The sequence below is a fragment of the Nyctereutes procyonoides genome, unplaced genomic scaffold (assembly GCF_905146905.1).
Source record: "Nyctereutes procyonoides isolate TBG_1078 unplaced genomic scaffold, NYPRO_anot_genome, whole genome shotgun sequence".
NCBI lineage: Eukaryota > Metazoa > Chordata > Mammalia > Carnivora > Canidae > Nyctereutes > Nyctereutes procyonoides.
Genome location: NW_026575155.1, coordinates 10173568 through 10196090, shown reverse-complemented (window position 1 = coordinate 10196090; position 22523 = coordinate 10173568). Strand labels below are relative to the sequence as shown.

The following is a 22523-nucleotide window of genomic DNA, read 5'->3' as shown; positions in this document are numbered from 1 at the left end:
ACACCAAAATCCTGCCGTCTGCTTCCGGAAACTCAAGTGCTCTGCAGGCTGAGCAAAAATGACGCCAGAACAGTAATACTGCGTAGCCTGGCCAGTGCAGACAGCCCCCACTCCCCCCCACCCCCTGCCCTTGCTGTCTGAGTCTTGACAGACCAGATTGGAGCATTCCTACTGCCTTCTGGATCTTTCTCTGCAGATGAGCAGAAACATAAGATGCTGAGAAAGGCTGCCAGATACAGAATATGTGTCTGTGACTATTTTTATGCCTTTACTCTGGGATATAGTAGCCAAGATAACAACACAGGACCCTACTTCACAGTCCTTCACAGTTCACTGCACATGCTTGTCACCCACTAAATTAGCCAATAAAACAAACAAGAAACATGGATTGGGGTGTGTGTGTGTGAGAGAGATACTGTTCAAGAGAGGCAAGGATATAATGAAATAGGTACTCTGAAACCAAGTTTAAACCTCGACAGGAGGGCAGCCCTGGTGGCGCAGTGGTTTGGCGCTGCCTGGAGCCCAGGGTGTGATCCTGGAGACCCGGGATCGAGTCCCACATTGGGCTTCCTGCAGGGAGCCTGCTTCTCCCTCTGCCTGTGTTTCTGCCTCTCTCTCTGTGTCTGTCATGAATAAATAAATAAAATATTAAAAAAACAACAACCTCGACAGGGATATAAGTTGGAACAACCTTTTGAAAAGCAACTTGGTAGTGAGCATTAGGGATCATAAGAAGTTCCTACCCTTTACCCATTAACCCTACTTTGTAGTAATCTACATTCAACAAATAGATGGGAAAATATATAGGAATACATATGGGGAAACCCATACATTAGGAAACGCATTGGATATAGCCACTCAGTGGGGCATTATCCATCAACAGAAAGACTTAACAGTAGAAAGCAATGCTTATATCACTTAAAAAGTAGGTTAAAATAAGTAGCGAATCAATTTAAAAATCTTTAAACATGCATCTGACAAGAGACTAGGAACTATGGAAAAGTGGTTATGTTCCATTAGGATGAATAATTGCATCTTTTATTTCTGTTTTCCAAACTATCATTAGCATGATTACATTTGTAAATTAAATATCTTACATCCTCCTGACCACAGTAGAGGAGAGTCCTATTTGTCCTCCACTAATTTAGAATTTATGATTGTCTGGTCAGAGATTAAATTGGAATTTCCTTTATGGGCACAAACAAAATTATAGGGAAAATATTTAAATAACTTGAGTTCAAGCCCAAAATCATACTTTAGCATATTTTTAATTGATTGAATGCATTTGAAAGAAGTAGAACTGCATGAAAAACTTTTTTTTCCCCACCACATCATACCACAGTCATCTGACCCAATGATTTCATTCTCTCTGTAGCATTAAATGGATGAGGTGGTGTGTAGTGTATAAGAAGTAAGAACAAATCGTGTCTAGTGGCTGGCGTGGCTGGAGAAGATGGGTCATTTTGTTGACTTTTCCTAATAAGATAATCAAGGTACTCATTTGCTAACTGGAGGGATTCTCTTGTACCAACTTCCTGAAAGATTGGGTTCCTGATCTTTCCAAAATGAAAATGCTGTACAAAAACAACATAATCCAATGACTGGCAGTGAAAGATCTCTGGCATGTGAATGCACCCAGCCTATAGGACATGGGGTGCCTGCCTGCTTTTGGGACTCCCCCATGCTCCAGAGCATTATAATACAAGTTATTCATTTTTACCAAAGAAGTTATTTCATCCTCACTAAAAAGTCCCTTTGACTTTTTATGACTTCGGGATCCTTTTAATAACACACTCATTTTATATAATCATCTCTAACAGTAATGCAGTGCACACACCTCTCTCCCAGACCCCGCCCTCGAGGCCACCGCTCCCCCTCATTACAGACCTGGTCTGTAGCAGGAACTTCCATCTTCCTCTTTGCCTTTTAATGCTTATCGTAAAAAGCGTTATGAGAAGTTCCAGGCAGTTTCATTTTGTGAAAGCACACCCAGCAATCTCGATTTCATTAGAACATGAAGTTCCATTTACTGTTCGTGGCTTTATGAGGGTCATTCGCGGGGACTGCGCTTAGCAGTAGGTCTAGAGTCGTGTCCATCCCCACATCCTGCAGGAGGAGCCACTTGGGCCCCCGCTGTTGACACGGGGCGGCTGTGCTGTGTCGCCTTAGCCCCACGTGTGGCAGGTGGCCCAGCCCATCGTGAGAGCTCAGTGCGTGCCACTTGCGTGTGTTCCTCGGGGGCAAGGATGAAGCATTGAGCTCAGGTGCTCCAGGATGGAGCGAAGCGCATGGACGTGCACCTTACAGCATCAGGGAGACGAAGCAGTATCTCCAGGAAATGCCAGGGTTTTGACTTTTCTGGGCAGTGGTCACTGGACAGGTTACTAGTGGTGTGAGAGATGGAGTGAGTCTAGCAAGATGCCAACAGAATGTACCTGTGATCAGAACCGAGCCAGGCCGGGGGATGAGAGCAAAATAGGCAAAAGGCAGCAGTGTTTCCCCAGGGAGCCCTGACCTCCCCTCCGGGGATGGCCAAGAGCAGAGGCGGCGCAGGTGACAGCCTTTAGCAGCCGCAGACGGGCCCAGGACCGCTGTGGTTAGCAGGCCTTGATTGCTCGATCAGGTGCTTTCACGGGGCTTTTCTTTGAAGGTTCCTTTCAGTCAGGTGGGGTGGGAAGGGAAGACAAGACGGTTCCGCTTTCTCCAGAACATTCCTGAGCACCCCAGACAAGGGTGAAGTGCGCCCTAAGATGGCCCAATCCGGAAGGCAGAAGCCTCCTCCTCTGCTACAAGAGATCCAGCCAATTCCCTCCCTTCCACTCAAGTCAGTTTGACAGCGGGAGGGAGCCATCGGTAGCTGAATGTCCACAGTGTGCTGGGTGCTCTGCTCGGGGTGCCTGGATGGTCGGACTCGTTCCTTCCTTGAGCGGCCTGGGAGGGCGGGGTCCAGGTTTATCTACCAGGAGACTGGGGTCAGCTCAAGCAGGTGACTCCCCCTCCCCCCCAAAACCCCCAGCCGAGCACCTCCCCACTGGGTTTTCTGTGACCCTGGCTGGCGGCTGTGCTGGAGTCAGAGTGGCCCAGGCCTCCCCCCAAAGCTGGGTGCTGAGTTGCCAGTTGCTGTGTAAGAGTCAAGTGGGGCCTCATCCCACTGTGGCCCAGGGAGTCGCTCTTGGAAGAGCATCCCAGCTGAGTCCCAACCAGGACCTGGAGTGGAGGTGACAAAAGCCAACCAGCGTGTGCATACACACACACATGTGCACACCCACCCGCCCATGTGTCCGTGAACACACACATACACACACACACACACGCTGCCGGCTGAAAAATCTGAGAAGTCCATATTCTTGCAATTTGTTCAGTACTTCTTGACCTTGATAAGTTCCAGCTTTGGGACATGGCCGAAGGCAGTGCTGTATATAGATGAAATTATTAACTACAAAGGCAAGCTTATTTCCTACACGTGTTCACGTCTTTAAATGCAGTGTGGGTTTGCTGTGCATTGACCTGCGCCCACCGTGAAGTGAGCCGTCTGCCCCTGACTCCGGCACCTCCCGTTGTCCTGACATCGTAGGTGGTCCACACGGCCTTGTATTGATGATGATCCTTCCCAGTGAGCTCTTTTCTCCCTGGTTCAATTATACATCCAGCGAGAAATGCGACTTCACTTAAAATTCCTTTGCATTCCCCTGTCCATATAACATGGCACTTTAATTATTAGGAATCCAGTAAATAAATATTTGTTACCAAAAAACTCCATTCCGCTGACCTACCCTGTCCTGTCCTTCCTTCTAATGGTTCAGGATACCTTTAAAAAATATTTTTTTAAGAAAAATGAAATAAAATGCATGAGAAAGATTTATGTATTTGGTTGGGGGAGGGGGAAATTCAACTTCTCATAATAGTTTTTAAATTAAATTTCATACTTATCCAAATCCTTTCCTTCTCCACCCCTTCCTCTGATATTCCCTCTCTCATTAAAGCGTAGGATTTTGATGGTATTCACAGGGAAGCTGATTTACTGGAATAAAGAAGTTCTTTAAGTCTTAAATTTTGGAACCTTCCCAGTGTGTCTGAACCGGGTTTCAGATTTTACTGGCATTTTGTTGGCAGGGCGGTCTTTGGAGCCCGTCCTCATTTGAGCGCGTTTCCTGACACCTTTGGCGGTATGGTACTGTGTTTTTTAGATTTAAAAAAAAAAAGGTTTGAATAGAAAAGCATATATAAACATATACAGAAGATTGATTATAAAATGTCAAGCAAAATAAAAGGGCAGTAAAAACTCACACAAATTAACAAATGAGAAGGACTTTCTCTTTAAAGGGGCAGCCAGAGGCAGGATAAAGATAGTTATCAAGAGAGAGAATTTCCAGGAGACCCCAGGAAAAACTGACTTTCCATCTGCTCAGCCTCCTCTCAATGCACAAATATCTTGTTGAAACAAGGCCAAGGATACCACCCATCCTACGATGCTGGGCACATGGTTGCTACCTGCAGTCATCAGGGAGACAGATTGTCCCACTGAAATGCAGGGAAAGCTTGCGGAGGTGAGGGCAGGGGGACAGGACCCTAAGGCCTGGGCTGAGGGCATTTCCAGAGACCAGCCACACAAGGGATCCTTTGCCACTCATGGGCCTGAACTAACATTTCCCAGAGCCCCTGGGGGGTGGGGATCGATGAGAGTAGAGGCTGAGGCCTGGTATTGGGAGAAAGTAAGAGCCACTGAATCCTAAAGCTGGGGTCCCACTTCATGGGGACATCCCAAGAGTATTTCCACCAAGGTCAGGAAACCCGCTAGCTCTGCTTCTACTTAACATCGTCCTAGGGATATTAGCCATGTTAGTCAGGCAAGAGGAGTCAAATCAAGGTGTACAAATTGGAAAAGAAGTGAAACTGTCCCTCTTTGCAGTTGATGCGATAGTAGAGCTGGGAAATCTTGGAGCATCAATGATGAAATGTGCTGGCACAATAAAAGAATTCAGCTGGGGAGCAGACTATGAAGCGGCCTGCCAGCACGGAGCCTTCTCTAGAAGCTGGCCTCTCATGGGGCCAGCGGAGTTGGGTAGAAAATGCAGTTGGGGAGCGGACGATGGAACATAACCATTTGAATGAAAATTTGTTACAGAATTGGATTCAGAACCAGGTTTAGTTCATGGGGGCCGTAAGCCCAGCGTATCATGGAGCAAAGCTGTGCATTAAAGAAAGAGGCCCCTTGTCCCAGGGAATGAAGAGTTAAGCTGGTGCTAAGCTTCCTGGTGGAACAGAGCTCCAGCATGTTGCTTGATCTCTGGTGGGGTGGGGTGTAAGGAGGGCTCTGGAGAGAGGTCTGAGCCGCCAGAGGGAGAGAGGAAGGGTGATGTTCAGGGCAGCAAGGTGGTGAAAGAAGCAATGGCTTTTGAGGCCAGCTGGCAGGGGCAGGAAATTCTTGCTCATAATTATCCTCGAAGCAGCGATGGTTTGGGGGTGGAAGAAGGGGCCCAATGAGGGCCTAGGTGGCAGGGTGGAGCCTCCCTTTCTAGAGGAAGAAATTCATTACTTTCCTGTTGCTTTGTCTGCCCAGCTGTTTCAGCAGCCCCTTGGCTCTGTTGGAAAAGATTCGAATTTTTAATGTCAATTTGGTGAAGAAAGATTGGCAATTTTTTTTAACTTTGAGGGTTTTTTTTAATTTATTTATTCATGAAAGAGGCAGAGACACAGGCAGAGGGAGAAGTAGGCTCCCCGTGGGGAGCCCGATATGGGACTCGATCCCAGGACCCCAAGATCATGACCTGAGCCAAAGGCAGACGCTCAACCACTGAGCCACCCAGGCGTCCCATGATTGGCATTTTTGAAATAAGAGTGCACACAAGGTAGGGAAAACATCTACTCAGACAGGCAAGGCTGAGCAAATGAACTTTGGCACAATCTGGTGGTGTTTCTTTTCTTTTTAAAAAAAAATTTAAGATGACTTTATTTCAGTTCTAAAAAATGCAAGAAGCTCATTCTGATTTTACGCTTTGGGTGTATACTTTCATAACTTTCCAGGAAAATGTATAACCTCCCCCTCTCCCCAGGACAGTCACACTTAATACAACTAGAAGATGCATTTTAAGAGACTGGTGGCATTCCTACCTTCAAATTTTGTTTTGATAAAAAAAAAGAGATTTTTTTTTTTTTTTTTTTTTTTTTTTTGGTGGTGACTCAGAGAGTGGTCCTCTGAGCCAGGCAAACTTGGTTAACTGTTCTGGGACCTCATCAGGTTGTTAATCTCTGCAGCCTCCACATCCTCATAAATAAAAAAGACCATGTGGCAATGCCTGTCACTAGAGCCACTGGGTTGTTCAAGGGAGAAAATCGCCCATACTAAGGGCTCAAGCACATGGTTGGGTGCTCCGTGAATGGTATCCTTGGATTATGCAGTAACCTTGCTATACCTTCTGAGACCTAGAGATACCATTCTTTACCTGTAATCGAAGATACATGGCTCATTAATTAATTAGCTCACAAGGTCCTGGAGACTTTTTTTTTTTTAAGATTTATTTATTTCCTTGAGAGGGAGCATGTGAGCTTTGGGGGATGAGGGGAGAGACAGAGGGAGAGGGAGAGAGAGAATCACCAACAGACTCCCCACTGAGCGCAGAGCCTGATGTGGGGCTCAATCCTATGACCCTGAGATCATGACCTGAGCTGAAATCAAGAGTCAGACATTCAACCAACTGACCCACCCAGGTGCGCTGGCCTTGGAGAACTTTTTAAAGTGAGTGGGAAAATGGTACTTTGTTGGCTGGTGTACTTAGTGTTGGAAGCCTGTCATAATGAGGTAGTGATCAGGAATGCAGGTGTTTGTGTGTGTGTGTGTGTGTGTGTGTGTGTGTGTTTGAGAGAGAGAGAGAGAGAGAGAGAGGGAGAAAGAAGGAAGGAAAGAAGAAAGGAAGGAAGGAAGGAAGGAAGGAAGGAAGGAAGGAAGGAAGGAAGGAAGGAAAAGATAAAAGAAAAAAAGGAAAGAAAAGAAGGAAAGAAAAAAAGAGGGGAGAGAGATTGAGGGCGGGAGGAGAGACTGAGACTGTCCTAGCTCTTAACATGCTTCATGGGGGTGGAAACTACGCAGGCCTGACATTTGGTGACCATGAATGAAGTCAATCTAGGGGAACAGGACACTAACAAGGAACTCGGACATTTCCAGGTCCCAGTCTAGTATACAGTAGTGCTTTCTGGTGTACACTTCCTGTCTGGCTGCCAATCCCTATGCCTTTCCCCCTTGCCACATGTCTTCAGCTACCAATCACCACCTTAGCTCTAGAAAATAAAATCTTTTCATCTGCGGGAATGCCCCCATGTTATCTTAGAGGATATAAAAAGAACACAATACCTTATTTCAGTAGTTGTATGGCCAGAGGAGAGAGGGGACTCTTTCATGTTGTAGCTCTGGCGTTTTTCAAGAAATACAGTTTAAGAAAAAAAATTTCATTGGAAAATAGCTTTTGGTGCAATGGTTTCAGGATATCAGCCTTTGGACCAGCTTTATCCTACTTACCTCTGGCATACCCAGTCTCTCTGAAGATTGGGATTCGATGGGTCTAAGACAAGGCCTTAACCATCTGTGTGTTTTGGTTTTGTTTTGTTTTTTTTTTTTAACTGCACAGGTGGTTGCACATCTCTGTCAGAGGACCTCATCCTAGAGGCACCTTTGATTCTGTGACCTTGATTCTATGGTCAGGATCCCACATTTGTTGAGTGTGGTGGTTTCTAGCAAAGACTGAGTCATCTGTTAAAATTGAGTGAAAAGTGCAGCGTGTCCTCAAGTTCTTTCTGAAGTTTTAATGGAGATGATTAAGAATCTTAAAATGGTTTCCCTTGTGACCCCTGTCTTGGTAAATGTGACAAATGCTCTGTAGAATATCAGGAGACCTGGTCATTTTGGCTGATCTCTCTCAGACCTGGTACATCCCTTCCTGAGACAGTCTAGTGTCTGTCTGGCCTGGCTGTCCAGGGTGAAGTGGAAGCCTTAGTTCAGGTTCGTAAGCATAAATTACTTAACTTAGTCCATGTTAATGGGACTCACTGGTTGATCCCTCCATGTTGCAAATGACACAGAATTACAGGTGCAAAGAGATTGGATGCAGACCAGGAGTACTGAAGCCATTTCAGGAAGAAATAGAAAAGGCTTCCCTTGGAATTGTCCTATAGGATCATTAGCCAAAACATTTTAGTCTTGTTAATAGGCAGGAGTATAGCAGAGAGAGCACTGCCACCAAGATGACAAAGAAAAAAATTCAGATCCTCTTTAATGAAGTAAATAACATTGATATTTAAACCTGCTGGGGATCCCTGGGTGGTTCAGCGGTCTGGCGCCTGCCTTTAGCCCAGGGCGTGATCCTGGAGTCCCAGGATCGAGTCCCACATCAGGCTCCCTGCATGGAGCCTGCTTCTTCCTCTGCCTGTGTCTCTGCCTCTCTCTCACTCTCTGTGTCTATCATAAATAAATAAATAAATCTTTTAAAAAAAACTGTTAAAGACAGCACAAAGAAATTACAGACCAGTATCACTTCTGAGCATTGATACAGAAATAATATGCATTAAGAAACAGAATCCAACACCACATTAAGAAAATAATACACCATGATCAGTTTTTTCCAGGAATGCAAGGTTGGTTCAATATTGGAAAAAATAAATTAATATATTTAGAGATATATTAGTTCATTAAAATGTTAGCAGAGTGAAAAGGAGGAAAAACATATGGTTATCTCCACAGATGCCAAAAAAGCATTTCCTAAAATTCAACATCCTATCATCATAAATAAATTCCCAAAATAAGAATTAATGGGTATTTTCTTAATATGATTGTATGTGTGTGTGAGGAATAGAGAGTGTCTTAGTGGAGGAACCCTATAAACTAAGGGTTCCACTAAGAACACAATAAGGCAAGGATATTCACTATCTCTATTTCTATTTAATATTGTACTGAAGGTATTAGCCAATCAAAATAGACAACAGATGTTAATACCTAATGAATAACAACAAAAAAATGTCTAAAATTTACATGAGATAGTTCTGAAACATGTCTGAAATCCACAAAAGTAACCTGAAAAAAATGTAAGGCGTTGCATGCTGGTAGATAGGACAGTTTGACATCACCAAAATACCAGTTTTCTCCAAGTTAATTTATAAATTTAATGCATTTATATTAAAATGCCATTTTTTAACCATTAAGCTAGACAAGTAGATGCTAACATTCATTTAGAAAAGTAATTGTGCAATAATAGTTGGGAAAGCAATGAAAAAGAAAAGCCACAAGATGATACTAGTCTTGCTGGATTTTAAAACATGCTATACAGCCTCTGTAATGAAAACAACATGATATATTGGCACGTGAATAAATGGAGCGACCAGCAGCATGAAATAGAAACAGTCCAGAAATAGACCCAAATGCATAGAGGAATGTAGTAGATAATAAAGGTGGCATCTCAAATACCTAGACCAAAGATAGACTTTTAAACAAATGATCCAGGGACAATTTGATAGATATTTGGGAGGAATTAGGGATAAAATCAGACCCATCCCTTCACCATACATAAAAATAAACCCCAAATGGATCAGGGTTCTAAATTTAAAATGAAATCCTATAAGTTTCAGAAACAAGTGGATGAGCATAGGGAAAGGCTCTGAAGACACAAAAACAAGAGGCAGTAAAAGATTGATACAGTTGACTACATAAATATTTTTTAAAAATTTGCATGGTAAAAATCATCATAAACAAAATCAGAAGACAACAAACTGGGAGAAAATATTAGCAAGATGCCACAGATAAAGCACTACTGTTCCCTATCAATTAACACACTCTTAAAAATAGGCGAAAGACATGAACAGGTAATTCACACATACTGTATACACAAACGGCTCTTAAACATATGAAAACCTCACAAATAAGAGAAATGCAAATTACAACTACACTGAAAGCCAGCTCACATGGCAAAAACAAAAACGTGATGTTATGCTGTACTGGTGAGGCAGTGGGGGAACAGATATGCCATCTGTGGCTGGTTCGTTAGTAATGCAGGGGACTCTGGCAGTGTCTAACAAAGCTACATGTGCATTTTCCTTTGACCTGGCATCCCACTCCTAGGAATTCACTTGAAGGTCCACTTCAACAACACAAAAAACGTGAGAACAACAGGAATTCATTATGCTGTCTTTTGGCAACAACCTAAATGCCTGTACATAAGACAGTAGTTGAATAAGCCATGCTACATCCATACAGCGGGGTACTCCTCAGCTTTAGGAGAGAGTGAAGAAGAGCTCTAGGAACTTACAAGGAGTGTTTCCAGGTTATAGTAAGTAAAACAAACACACACACAAAAGGCAAAGGAGTATCTTTCTTAAGGCAGAAAGGGAAATAAGAAAATATGCATATATCTGTTCACCTGTGTGGAAGGAACCAAGGGAAGAATAAACCAGAAACTATGACATTAGTTGAGTTGTTATTTACAGAAAAGAGTTGGAGGGAGAGATCCATCCAGGTAGAAGAGGTGAGTTGGGGAGCGTGACACTTCTCAGTATGCTTTTCTGTATAGTTCTGATTCTTGGAACCAAGTTAAAAAAATGGGAAAGAGGGGTGCCTAGGTGGCTCCCTCCCAGTCGGTTAAGATCTGCCTTCGGCTCAGGTCATGATCCCAGGGTCCTGGGATAGAGCCCTGCATCAGGCTTCCTGCTCAGTAGGGAATCTGCTTCTCCCTCTGTTTCTCTCTCTGCCTCTCCCCATCAGCTTATACTCTCTCTTGCTCATTCTCTCTCGCTCTCTCTCTTTCTCTCTGTCAAATAAATAAATAAATAAATAAATAAATAAATAAATAAATAAATAAAATAAATAAATATTTTTTAAATCTTTAAAAAAATAGGAAAGAAACAGCGATGGAAGGAGGGACCCTGTGTGGGATACAGAAGTATAATTAAGCCCAACTTTCTTTTAGATAAATAACATAACCACACTAAAATGAAAGAAACAAAGAACAAGCCAAGGAACTTTTAAACATGTGCTATCTGACTGTATATCTTCAGGCTAAAGACAAACAGGAACTGTAGATAAATAATGAAGTCTAGTTACTATGTTTTTCACAGTAGCATGGGTCAGCAATTATGAAACCACTTTCTGTGTATGACAGCATTGAGCAGATAAGTAAATATATCTGACATAATGGGAGCCAGATTTCTCATTTTTGGAGGAGGAAGTTACAAATATAGAAAGGAGGAGAATAGAATGGACCTTGTGGTGTTGAATGGGAATTGGAGATTTCAGTGGACTTCAGTGGTTTTAAAGTAGATGGGTCGATGGGATGGGAGAAGGGGACACAGGGAGGAAGGGAAGGAAAAAGGAAACACCTGTTCTTGTCATTACCTAGTACCCAGATCTGTTTTATAAATGTCATTTTTTTTTTTTTGTGAGGTATCTGGGTGGCTCAGTCAGTTAAGCATCTGATGCCTGATTTCAGCTCAGGTCATGATCTCAGGATTGTGGGATCGAGCCCTACTTGGGTTCTGTGCTCAGTGTGAAGTCTGTTTGAGACTCTCTCTCTCTCTCTTTCTCTCTCTGCACTTCCACCCTCCCATAAATAAATAGGTAAGTAAGTAAGTTTATTTTTTTATTTATTTATTTTTTAGTAAGTAAGTTTATTTTTGCTAAAAGGAGCCAGAGCTCTGTGAAGAAAAAAGGCTGATTCTAGGGCTGGGACTAAGACATTTGAAAGTGAGTCTGGAACCTCTTCTTATGCCAGAAAGTAAGGAAATGCTGATCATGTCAGGGACATGTCAGTAGAACACAGTTAACCCAGCTGAAGGAGCTTTCAACTTGCCAAATCTGGGGCAATTTGATCATCAAAATAAATAATGATAGGAAAATATGTAGCCTGTTAAATGTGAATCTATAAATCCATTCTGATAAAAATAAATACATAGATATGCAAGTAGATATATAAAAAAAACCCTTACTCTTCTTTATTGTAGCATCCCATCAAGTAAATATGGAAGAAGTAATGAATCAAAATCATTATTTGGCAACCATCGAATTAATAATCTGTTCAAGCAGGATTCATCTGCAGATGCTGAAACTAGTTAGATTTTATGAGAAACATGGTGTTTATCTCTCCACAATTATTTGTTAATTACAGTGGAAAACCACTGACTTTACAGTGGAAAATGTGGCACACACCATCTTAACCCAGTGGATCAGAGTTAATTCACCAACACTGGGACAAGGCAACTCTATGTGCCTTCTAATGTGATGCACCAAGAAGGATATAGCCTCACTAAGAATTTTTTTTTAAGATTTTATTGATTTATTCATGAGAGACCCAGAGAGAGGCAGAGACATTGACAGAGGGAGAAGCAGGCTCCCTGTGGGTAGCCCCATGTGGGATTCGATCCTGGGACTCCAGGATCACACCCTGAGCCCAAGTCAGTTGCTCAACCACTGAGCCACCCAGGTGTTGCCTCACTCAGAACTTTTTTGTTGCCCCAAATACTGGCCTGAGTCTCATCATGAGGAGATTTCAGCTCATCTAAATCAAGAGGCATTTTACAAAATAACCTTAATGTCTTACACTTTTCAGAAAATGTCTAGGTTGCAAAAGACCATGACTAAAGAATTGAACCCAATTAAGGGAGATGACAACTAACTGTACTAAATGATCTGGATTCAATCCTAAACCAGAAAGAAGACTGTGTTTTACCATCAAGGGCATTGTCAGGGCAGTGGGAGAAATTTGAATAAATTCTGTAGATGAGATCAGGAATTGGCAAACTGTGATCCTCAGGCCAGATGTGGCCTGCTGCCAGTTTTTGTACCACTTAGGAGCTCAGAATGGTTTTTTACATTTTTTAATGATTGGGAACAAAATGAAAAGAGTAAGATCTCTATGGCATTCTGGAAAAGGCAAAATTGTAGAGACAATAAAAATTAAAACCATCAGGGGTTGGAAGGAGCAAAGAAGGGATGAATAGGTGGGGTGCAAGGGATTTTTAGGCAGTGAACTGTTCTACATGGCATTAGAGATTTGTCCAAACCTGTAAAGCTGTGCGGTACAGAGAGAACCCTAATATTAAACAATGACCTTTAGTTAATCATAACGTATTGGTTTGTCAGTTAAACATACTATGCTAAGATGAGGTATTAGTAATAAGGAAGCAGGGGCAGGGGGGCTGTGGGGGGTGTCTCTGGGAACTCTACGTTCTGCTCAGTTTTCTATAAATCTACAGCTATTCAAAAAATAAAGGCTATTTACAGGTACCTGAGTGGCTCACTCAGTAAAGCGTCCGATTCTTGATCTCAGCCCAGGTCTTGATCTCAGGGTTGTGAGTTCAAGCCCCACTTTGGGCTCCACGCTGGGCATGAAGCCTACTTTAAAAAAAAAAAAGCCTATTAAGTTTTTAAAAATACTATATTGTGACACCCGAACAATATATGAAAACTTAAATTTGTCTATAAAGTTTTGTTGAAACACAGCCACATTTTCTTATTTACATGTTGTCTGTGTCTGCTATTTGTGCCCAGATAGTAGGGTCAAACAGTTGCAACAGAAACCTAATGGCTCACAAAGATTAAGATATTTAAACTATCTGGCTTTTCACAGAAGAAGTTTGCCGACTCCCAGATGAGGTAACAGTGTTGTAACACAGTACTAGGTTCTCAATTTTGATCATTGTGCTCTGATGACATAAAATAAAGCCTTGATTTTTATACACAGACATACAGAAGGATACAGAGGTGTGATAGCTGCAACTCTCACATAATTCAGGGGGAAAAATTATGGACAGAGATAGAACAATCTATGTGGTAAGAAGTTAACATTTGGGAAATCTGCGTGCTGGGTAAAGGCCTGTAGGGATTCTTCATACTATCCTTGCAGCTTTTTTGTAAGTCTGTTATTATTTCAGAGAAAAAGGTTGAAAACAACAGCAAAATAGCATGGGCCATAGAACCAGCCAGAACTTGATCTGAGTTGCTGACTTGCTGGCTCTGCGGCCTTACAGAAATGGTTTCGCTTGTCCAAGACTGTGTCCTCATCTGATTTGGGAAGCTTAGATGAGATAATGCGTGTGAAGTACCACTCGTGCAAAAAATCGGCATCAGTTCCAAATGCCCAAGTTGGAAGTGTACCCAGTGCCTGTAGGAAAAGCGTTCCCAGATGTCTGCTCACCATGTGGTCAAGATGCGTCAGCGTCCTGTCTTCTGTAATGGCAGCCGTGTCTCCCAGCAGAAGGCCCTCTGTTGGGTAGATGTCTCATGGTAATGGCTGTGGACACACTCCATGTGGAGCCCCTCCACATCCAGCTGCAGAGGATAGACTCTGATCGGCCTGAGCGGGGGTATGGAGGGATGTGGGAGGGGGTTGAGAAGATCCTGTAATCTGGTGACTCTTAGCGGATGGCCTAGCCCATGGTCTGAGTTCCTGTGGGTGGGAGTACAGCAAAGGCTCCTGTCCAGAGGGTGAGGATCTAGGGTCAGGACCGCTGTTGGACATGGTCATAGATGTAGCTGTGGGTGCCACGATGGTCTCCGTTTGCACAAGCCTTGTTGTCCGTCTGCGAATTTTGTAACTGCACGTCTAAGGTAAAAGGAGATGATGCTCAGACATCCGTTATCTATGGTGCAGGGTCAGGGGTAAGAAATAGTGGCTTGTGTTCATCTTGATTGAATAATACAGACCAACATCAATAAATTCTGGGTCTGCTAGACAGGTGCCTCATTCTGAAAGCTGAATCCACAAGACTCCTTCCCTATGAGCAATGAAATGATTTAGCAGTAGTGAGGTGTGATCATGATGTTGGAGATGGGGAACAAGTAGCTGGAAACCTGGGAGTGGTTGGTATGCTAGGAGATATGGAAATGAAACAGCATCTCCAACAGAGGGTCTGACCCAGCGGCATCCCTTAACAGACTTCAGGTGGGCCCCCCAGTCCCAGGATGCACCCGCATGCCTTGCTGCCTATTAAGTCACCCCTGCATCCCCACGCATCACAGAGTGATGTACTCCCTGTTGCATTTCACGTGTTGTTACAGAAATGGCTATGCATTTTTTTCCAAAAAACAGCGCTGCGCATCCTTACATCAAAGACAACTTTTTGTTTAAAAAAATTGATTGCATTGATAGAATCAGACTTTTTAAAACCTCACATATCTTGATATTTTAGCTTTTTCAAAAAATTATTTTAGCTTTTTAATTTAAAAAAAGAAAGTGCTGCCCGAATATAATGGTTGGTGTTTGCAATGTAATATATTTTTTCAAAAGTTCCTGAAATGAAATTTAGCGCTGTTTCCTTTGAACTACGCAGATGTCAGTGGGGGTTATGCATAGTGGGAATTTATCTTCCAGTGAAGTTTTAAAAAATCAGAAATAGTGACTTATAAATGCCTGACTGCCTGGATCCTCCTCCTCCTGCCTCATTCCTACCCCCTTAATCAGGGGTTCTTTTTCACATATAGAGAGGAAGTATGGAGGGGGTGCAGAGAATGTATCTTTCTGAACGCTAAGAATAAAGGAGATGTCAGAACTGAAAATATCAGGGGAAGAAGATATCAGTGAAAAGGCACAACTTGTGCATCAAGAACATGAGTTGATGAAGCTCCCCCGCGCCCCAAGGATGCCAGCAGCCACATGCACACCATCTCCCCAGCCCAGAGGGAGTCTGTGCAGGGACAGTAAGCAGACTCAGCCTGTCACCACTGCACAGGGCACGTGCTCCCCAGAGAAGGAGCACTCCATACGTGCTTCGTGTGCATTATAGGCGGATCCGCACAGTGAGCCTGGTAAAAGCCCAGTCGGTCGGCTGCCCTTGTGTTGCAAAACTATCATCTCTCAAAAGGAAGAGCTTGTTCAGCCAGTGAGCTGGCGGTTGCATGCTTACCCTACTTAAAGCAGAGTCGAGTGTAAAGAAATATCTTTTTAAAAATATAGCATTTTTCCTGATTATAAAATGAATCCACTCCAAGTGTAGAAATACTGGAAAATTCAGGAAAGTGTAAGGGAGACAATAATAGCCGCTTGCAGTCTTACCTCCCAAAGACTGAATGGGACAGGTGTAAGGACCTCCAGCTTCTGGGGACAGCAACCACTGTGGATGTATGTCCTGTATTCTATAAATGCACATGAACAGCTTACATAAATGAGACCAGACATGCTGTTTTCAAATGTTTCAAGTTATCAGTGTAATAAGAATGTCCCCTAACTAAGGCTCCTGGGTGGCTCAGTAGGTTAAGCATCTGCCTTCGACTTGGGGCATGATCCCAGGGTCCTGGAATTGGGCCCATGGGGCTCTCTGTTCCACGGCAAGCCTGCTTCTCCATCTCTCCCTGCTTGTGCTTTCTCTCGCTCTCAAATAAATAAATAAAATCTTTTTTAAAAAAGTCCATAACTATGCATCCACAACATCATTTTAATAGCTCCACAGTAAAGAATTTCCCCAATCATCAGAAACCTATTTTGTAAAATATATCCGTGTATTTGTTAAAAGGGGAAAAAGTCCAGAAGGATATACACTTTTAATGAAAAGAGGGACTTATTTTCTGCTTTGTACTTTTCCGTAGTTTTTCAAATAATTACATTCCTCAAAATAACCAGAGCTGATATGGTGCTGTATTGCTTAACAGTTTTAAAAAGCAGATTTTAAAACATCATTAGAATCGTGCTGTGTATAGGGATTTGGCTTGTGATTAAATCACCTACCTGATGGAGTCCAGTGGACGTTTGCCTCTACCACAGATGGCTACGTGGGAGTTGTTCATGCAGGGACGCTATGATTTTTTTGTATTGTTTCTGATTTTTCACATTATAAGGCTGTGATGAACCACTGTGCCCCTGAATTATTTCATTTCCCTGAATACTCCTTAGGATGCATTCCTTGAAGGATGGTCATAGGGTCAGAAGGTATAAAATTTTTAAGCTCTGATGCATATGAACAGACTAGTTTTAAGAATTTCTCTTTGTAAAAAAAAAAAAGAATTTCTCTTCATTAATACTATAAAACAAACTTTTGCTCCTAATATGATAGGTGCTGTAGGTAACACTTATTGTCTTATTTAATTTTAAAGCAGGTCTTTTCATTCTTTTCTTTGAAATATTTATGAAGAATTAATTACCAATATTATATCTAAACATAAAAACTGCTTTTTTTAACCAGAATTTTTCAGAATAATTTTTAAGGATAACCACTTAATCTTAAGGAAAAGTTTTAAAATAAAGAAAAAAAATCACCCTAATAAGACCTAATAAATAAAGCCTAAGTAAATTTCAATCCCTCCATTTTCTATGAATTTTTCGTAGGTGGAATAAACGTATATGTAGTTTTTATATATGGCTTTTTAAATTTAGTAGAGTGTCACAAGCATTGCTTCCCACAGACTCTTCATCACTCTTGTTTTTAATGACCGTGAATTATCCCTTTGGCTTCACATACCTCAATGTACTCCGCATTCTCCTATCGAACACTGAATGTTACTCCCACATTTTAGCTTTTATAGCACGGTGGTGAGTGTGGACTCTTGCCGTAGGTTTGAATCCCCCAAATGGATTGACTGGGTCTGAATTTAAGTTTCTGTTCATTCAGAATTTTCACACAGGGTCATACCGGCCTGGCTTCTAGCTTAGTCTTAATCCTGGAAGCTTTATTCCAACCACCTGGTGAAATCCAGGATGTTCGCACTGGCAGGGCTCCCCCTAGGTGCTGTGATGTCCTCAGGAACCAAAGTGGTCACATTTGCAAAGCGACCCTTTGGGGTCTGGATGTTCCAGAGGAGCAGAGGAGAGTAGCAAACGGAGCACTTTTCCTGCATGCCCCGTCAGCAAACTCGAGGGCCTGCGCTGAGCTGCCATTCATAGAAACCTTTCATTCCACAGCCTTTGCAAAAGAGAAAAGAAAATCTACAGCAGCAGGGACCTGATGATTAACCCCCCCCCCGTTTTTAGATTTTTATTTATTTATTCCTGAGAGACACAGGTAGAGGGAGAAACAGGCTCCCTGTGGGGAGCCCGATGCAGGACTCCATCCCAGGATCACGCCCTGAGCCCAAGGCAGACGCTCAACCGCTGAGCCACCCAGTGCTCCCCCAATTTTTTTCTTTTTCTTTTTTCTGTTTCCTTTTGTGAGAACATCATCAGCTCAGGATGGAAAGGCATTTACGGTGTCTCCTTTCTGCTCGAGCACACTCCGGCGACTTCATTTTCAGAAATGCAGAATTCGTGAAGTTCATAAATGATTCTTTGTTGACCGTGAGCCGTGTGGTTTGGCCCCCAGACTTATCTCAGATAGCACAAATAAATCTGGCGGCCCCTCGTTGTCTCAAAGTGAGCATTACCTCCCTCCCTCTCTGTCCCCTCCTTGCAGAAATTTCCTCTTGGCCTTCAGCTGCACAAACTCCCGTCTTCTCATCAATATGCCCTGTTAACTGCTGCCAAACCTCCAACAGTTGAGTGCATATGTTCCCTTAATCATTTCTCTTTGTTCTAGAAGTCTGTGTTTGGTTTCTCTACCTCCCCCACCCCCTCGCCCAATTCCACCATCACCCTCACTGGCTATAGACTCGACCGTCTACTGTCTACATGTTTATTTAAAGAACATCCTAGATCGCCTGCCGTTGAGAGGGCTTTTGCAAGCTGCTCACAAAAGGCCACATCATCCCCCTGCCCACTCCCTTGGAAAAGTTTGTTAGCTGCCACCGCAGCCCTAGGAGCCCAGGTAAGGGGTTGCTGGAACTTTCCGGAGAGCTCGAGGCTCCGAGAAGATAGTGTTCCCTCCCCGCGTGGACAAAGATTCCTTCTCTGTGTTCCTCTGGTCCAACCCAAGAAAAGGACGCTTTATTCTGGGAGCCCCACGGTGTATAGGAACAGTCGGTCTCAATGGGTTATTCATGGTGTCCAAGAGAAATACTTCTGGAACTGTGCTTCATGTAAGATGGAAGTGGGCTTGGCACACAGACGGTGGGGCGGCCTGCTTGCTGGGAATGCCCTGTGCCTGTCGGACCCACTGGCCCCCGCCTGATGTGGCCAGGCTCTTCTTAGCAAGTGAGGGGGGTCCTCTGGGCTCTTTGTCACCAGGGTCTGCACACACCGGTGCCAAACTCTGCTGGCCAGTGATGTACAGGGAGACACTGTTGCTTCTCTCTGTTCTTAAGTGTGTTTCTTCTCTTACCATTTGTAGAACCCCACCGCCTCCCCTAAGCCCCAAAAGCAGATAAAGAGCCCCCAGAACATGTGGTCTTGTTTGAGGGCCCTTTCTCCTTGACACAGGGGCTGCTGTGGGACCCTGGAAACTGTTACTGGAAGCACCATGCAAATAGCTTCTCCAGCACTGGTCCCCCAGAAGCATTTCCAAGAGCCCCAGCAGCTGCACCGACAGTGGGCAAACCTGATTTTTTTGGCTTTCTTTAATAAATCCTACCATGAACCATGCCCGCTCAGAACCTGGTCAGCAGCTTCTGGGAACGCAGTGGAAAGCCTTCCTAACACAGAGTTAAAATATGTAGAAAGTAGCTGGGAGGAAATTCTCAGTGTGAGGGATTTTTTTCCCCCTTTTCCTTTTCTGGAAAAAAAAAAGAGGTTAATGTTGACTCATTTGGTGGAGATATAAGGCACTTTTCTACCTATCCCCAAAGGGAAGTTTGCGTTCTTTTAAATGAGAGCGTTTTAAAAGCAGAACTCGAGTCTAAAATGATCCAAGGTTCTCCGGACTTCTCCGAAGGTGTAGATTTATTTACTATAGTTAAAACATAATTAGTTCTCAGGGGATGGTGTATCTTTTAAACAGCTTTACTGCCACCATATTGGCTTTCTGAATAATCAGAAACTTCTGTTATGATTATGTACCAGTGTTTGGACAGAAATGCACCATAAGTAGAAACAAATGTCAGGAGCTGCCAGTTGTCACTCAGAGAAGGGACGCCACATCGGAAGGAAAGACGGGACTTCTTGATCGGATATTCCAAAGAAACGGAATTGAACAGCATTTTTTTTTAATTTTTTTATTTATTAGAGACAGAGGAGAGAGAGACAGAGATGGAGACACAGGCAGAGGGAGAAGCAGGCTCCATGCAGGGAGCCCGTCGTGGGATTCGATCCCGGGTCTCCAGGATCACGCCCTGGGCTGAAGACGGCGCTAAACTGCTAAGCCACTGGGGCTGCCTTTTTTTTTTTTTTAAGATTTTATTTATTTATTAGAGACATAGAAGAGAGAGAGAGAGAGAGAGAGAGAGAGGCAAAAGCACAGGCAGAAGGAGGAGCAGGCTCCATGCAGGGAGCCCAACGCGGGACTCAATCCCAGGTCTCCAGGATCACACCCTGGGCTAAAGGCGGCGCTAAACCACTGAGCCACAAGGCTGCCCTTATTTTTTTTTTTTTAAGGTTTTATTTATTTATTCATGAGAGACAGAGAGCAGCAGAGACACAGGCAGAGGAAGAAACAGACTCCCTGCCGGGAGCCTGACGGGACTTGATCCCAGGTCTCCAGGATCACACCCCAGGCCAAAGGCAGGCGCTCAACCACTGAACCACCCAGGGATCCCCTCTAACAGCATCTTAAATGAGCTAACAGCCCAGGCGGGGACCCCTGCTTCCCCCTACCGCGGTCTTTCTTGATTCAGTGGTGTTTTCTCCTTTGTTATCACTCCAGAGGCTGGGAATGGGGTCAGTATCCCCCCCCCACACCTGGAGGATAGCCCTTTGTCACTCGCGCACACCCGCAAGTGAGCGCAAACAGGTCCTCCTTTCATCTGGGCTGCAGGCTCTGCTGTCATGTCCCGGTTCTGGCTGACCAGTCTTTCCCACCATTTGCAGGTTGATGTTTGAGATCCCGCAGGAAATGGGGTTAATTGCCATCGCAGTCCGCCAAACCCAGGGCAAAGGTCAGTCATCTTTTGTTATCGTTGCTGTTGTTGTGTTTTCTAGAATCTGTGACTCTTGTGGCCCGATTGGCCACTGGGGGTGTGTACTGATCATGGAGAAGACTCGGGTTAGAAGCGCTTGCTTTCACACCCCCTAAAACGGAGGAAGAGGGAGGGAGATTGATCAGAAGGCAGAGTCTTGGTAGGACTCAAATAGAGATGGTTATTAATCACTAGACATTCGCTGGGGATAGTTTTTTTTTTTTACTTAAGATTTTATTTTTTAAATAATAAATTTATTTTTTATTGGTGTTCAATTTGCCAACATACAGAATAACACCCAGTGCTTATTCATGAGAGACACAGGCAGAGAGAGAACAGGCTCCCTGCAGAGAGCCCAATGTGGGGCTCGATCCCAGGACCCCGGGATCACACCCTGAGCTGAAGGCAGACGCTCAACCACTGAGCCACCGAGGTGCCCTCTCGCTGGGGATGGTGTTAACATTCCGTCACCTACATCTTGTAAATTCTTTCTGACACATTCTAAGCATTGCAGTGTGTGAATCATTACTGTGCTATAGAGACATTTATTTGCCCGAAGGTTCTCTGGGAGGTGCCCTCTCTGCCCCTGTTCAGTGCCACGTGGAGAGGCCTCTCATCTGCCAGCCCCCACCCCAGCTGCCCTGGAAGTTCCAGGCAGCGGGCACTTGGCCAGCGGTCAGTGTCCACTCATAAAGTGACCACCGAGAAGCCATGGGCTGCTCAGAGCTTCCGCCACTTGCTGACCCTTGGAATCGAGAGCCTGCGTCCTCCCGGAATCCACCTGGGGTCCAAATGCAAGCAGACTCCATGCTCAGTGGTCCTGCAGGAGGCACTTGGCCCTTGCCCCCACCGGTGCCAGGCCACCCCAAATACGCTTTTCACTCTCAGAGGCTCTACGCCTTGCTCAGAAGGAGCAATGAAATAAGAAATCCACTGTTTTCCACTTCTTCCCTTTGAACATGTCTTTTGAACCTAACGCAAGGAGAAAATTCATTTTATCCAAAGCTGAAGGGCTTAATATGGTGGTTTAAAAAAAAAAAAAGGACATAGAAGAACTTTGATTATATCTCTCATTTGGATCATTTTATTTTCCCAATTTCTCTTTTAGGAAAAGTAGCTCAGAGAGATAATATCAGGGATTACTTTTTAAAGTCAGCTTCCTTTTTTTTTCACCCCTTGTAACAGTGAGATATAATTCACATACCGGACGTCACATTTCCATATTTAAAGTGTACAATTCTGGGGGTTTTAATATATTCACAGGGCTGTGGGACCATCACCCCAGTACGGGCCACTTCTAGAATGTGGCTTCCAGGACCTCTCCTGGACCAGGATAGACCCAGCCCGGTTTCCCCACTGTCTCCGTTTTTGCCTGTGCTACCAGATGGTGACAATTAAGCTGACAGTCATGTTCAGACACGTTAGACTTTGCATCAGCAAAGCATAAATGATAGGCTCACTGAGGCAGGACAGTCCGCTACTTACCAGAAATTTGTTCAGCAACAAAGCATCGGATTTTACAAAGCTTCTCTGTTCTTGAGTTAACCCCAAAATCTCCAAGCATCTTCAACAGTGTGGGTTGACTCCACGTGTGGCTCTGAGTCCTGGGCACAGTCTCTGGCATCCTGTGTGTCCGACT

General features: G+C 43.9%; 1 protein-coding gene across 8 annotated transcripts in view; it reads left to right on the top strand.

Moving 5' to 3' along the window:
* The window catches only part of HLCS (holocarboxylase synthetase), a 209566-nt gene that overhangs the window by 174275 nt on the left and 12768 nt on the right, over window positions 1-22523 (top strand). For all 8 annotated transcript variants that reach the window (XM_055313524.1, XM_055313525.1, XM_055313519.1 and 5 more), the window contains one exon: window positions 20796-20863. In XM_055313524.1, coding sequence (XP_055169499.1) covers window positions 20796-20863 — 68 coding nt within the window. The remainder of the gene's footprint in view (window positions 1-20795; window positions 20864-22523) is intronic.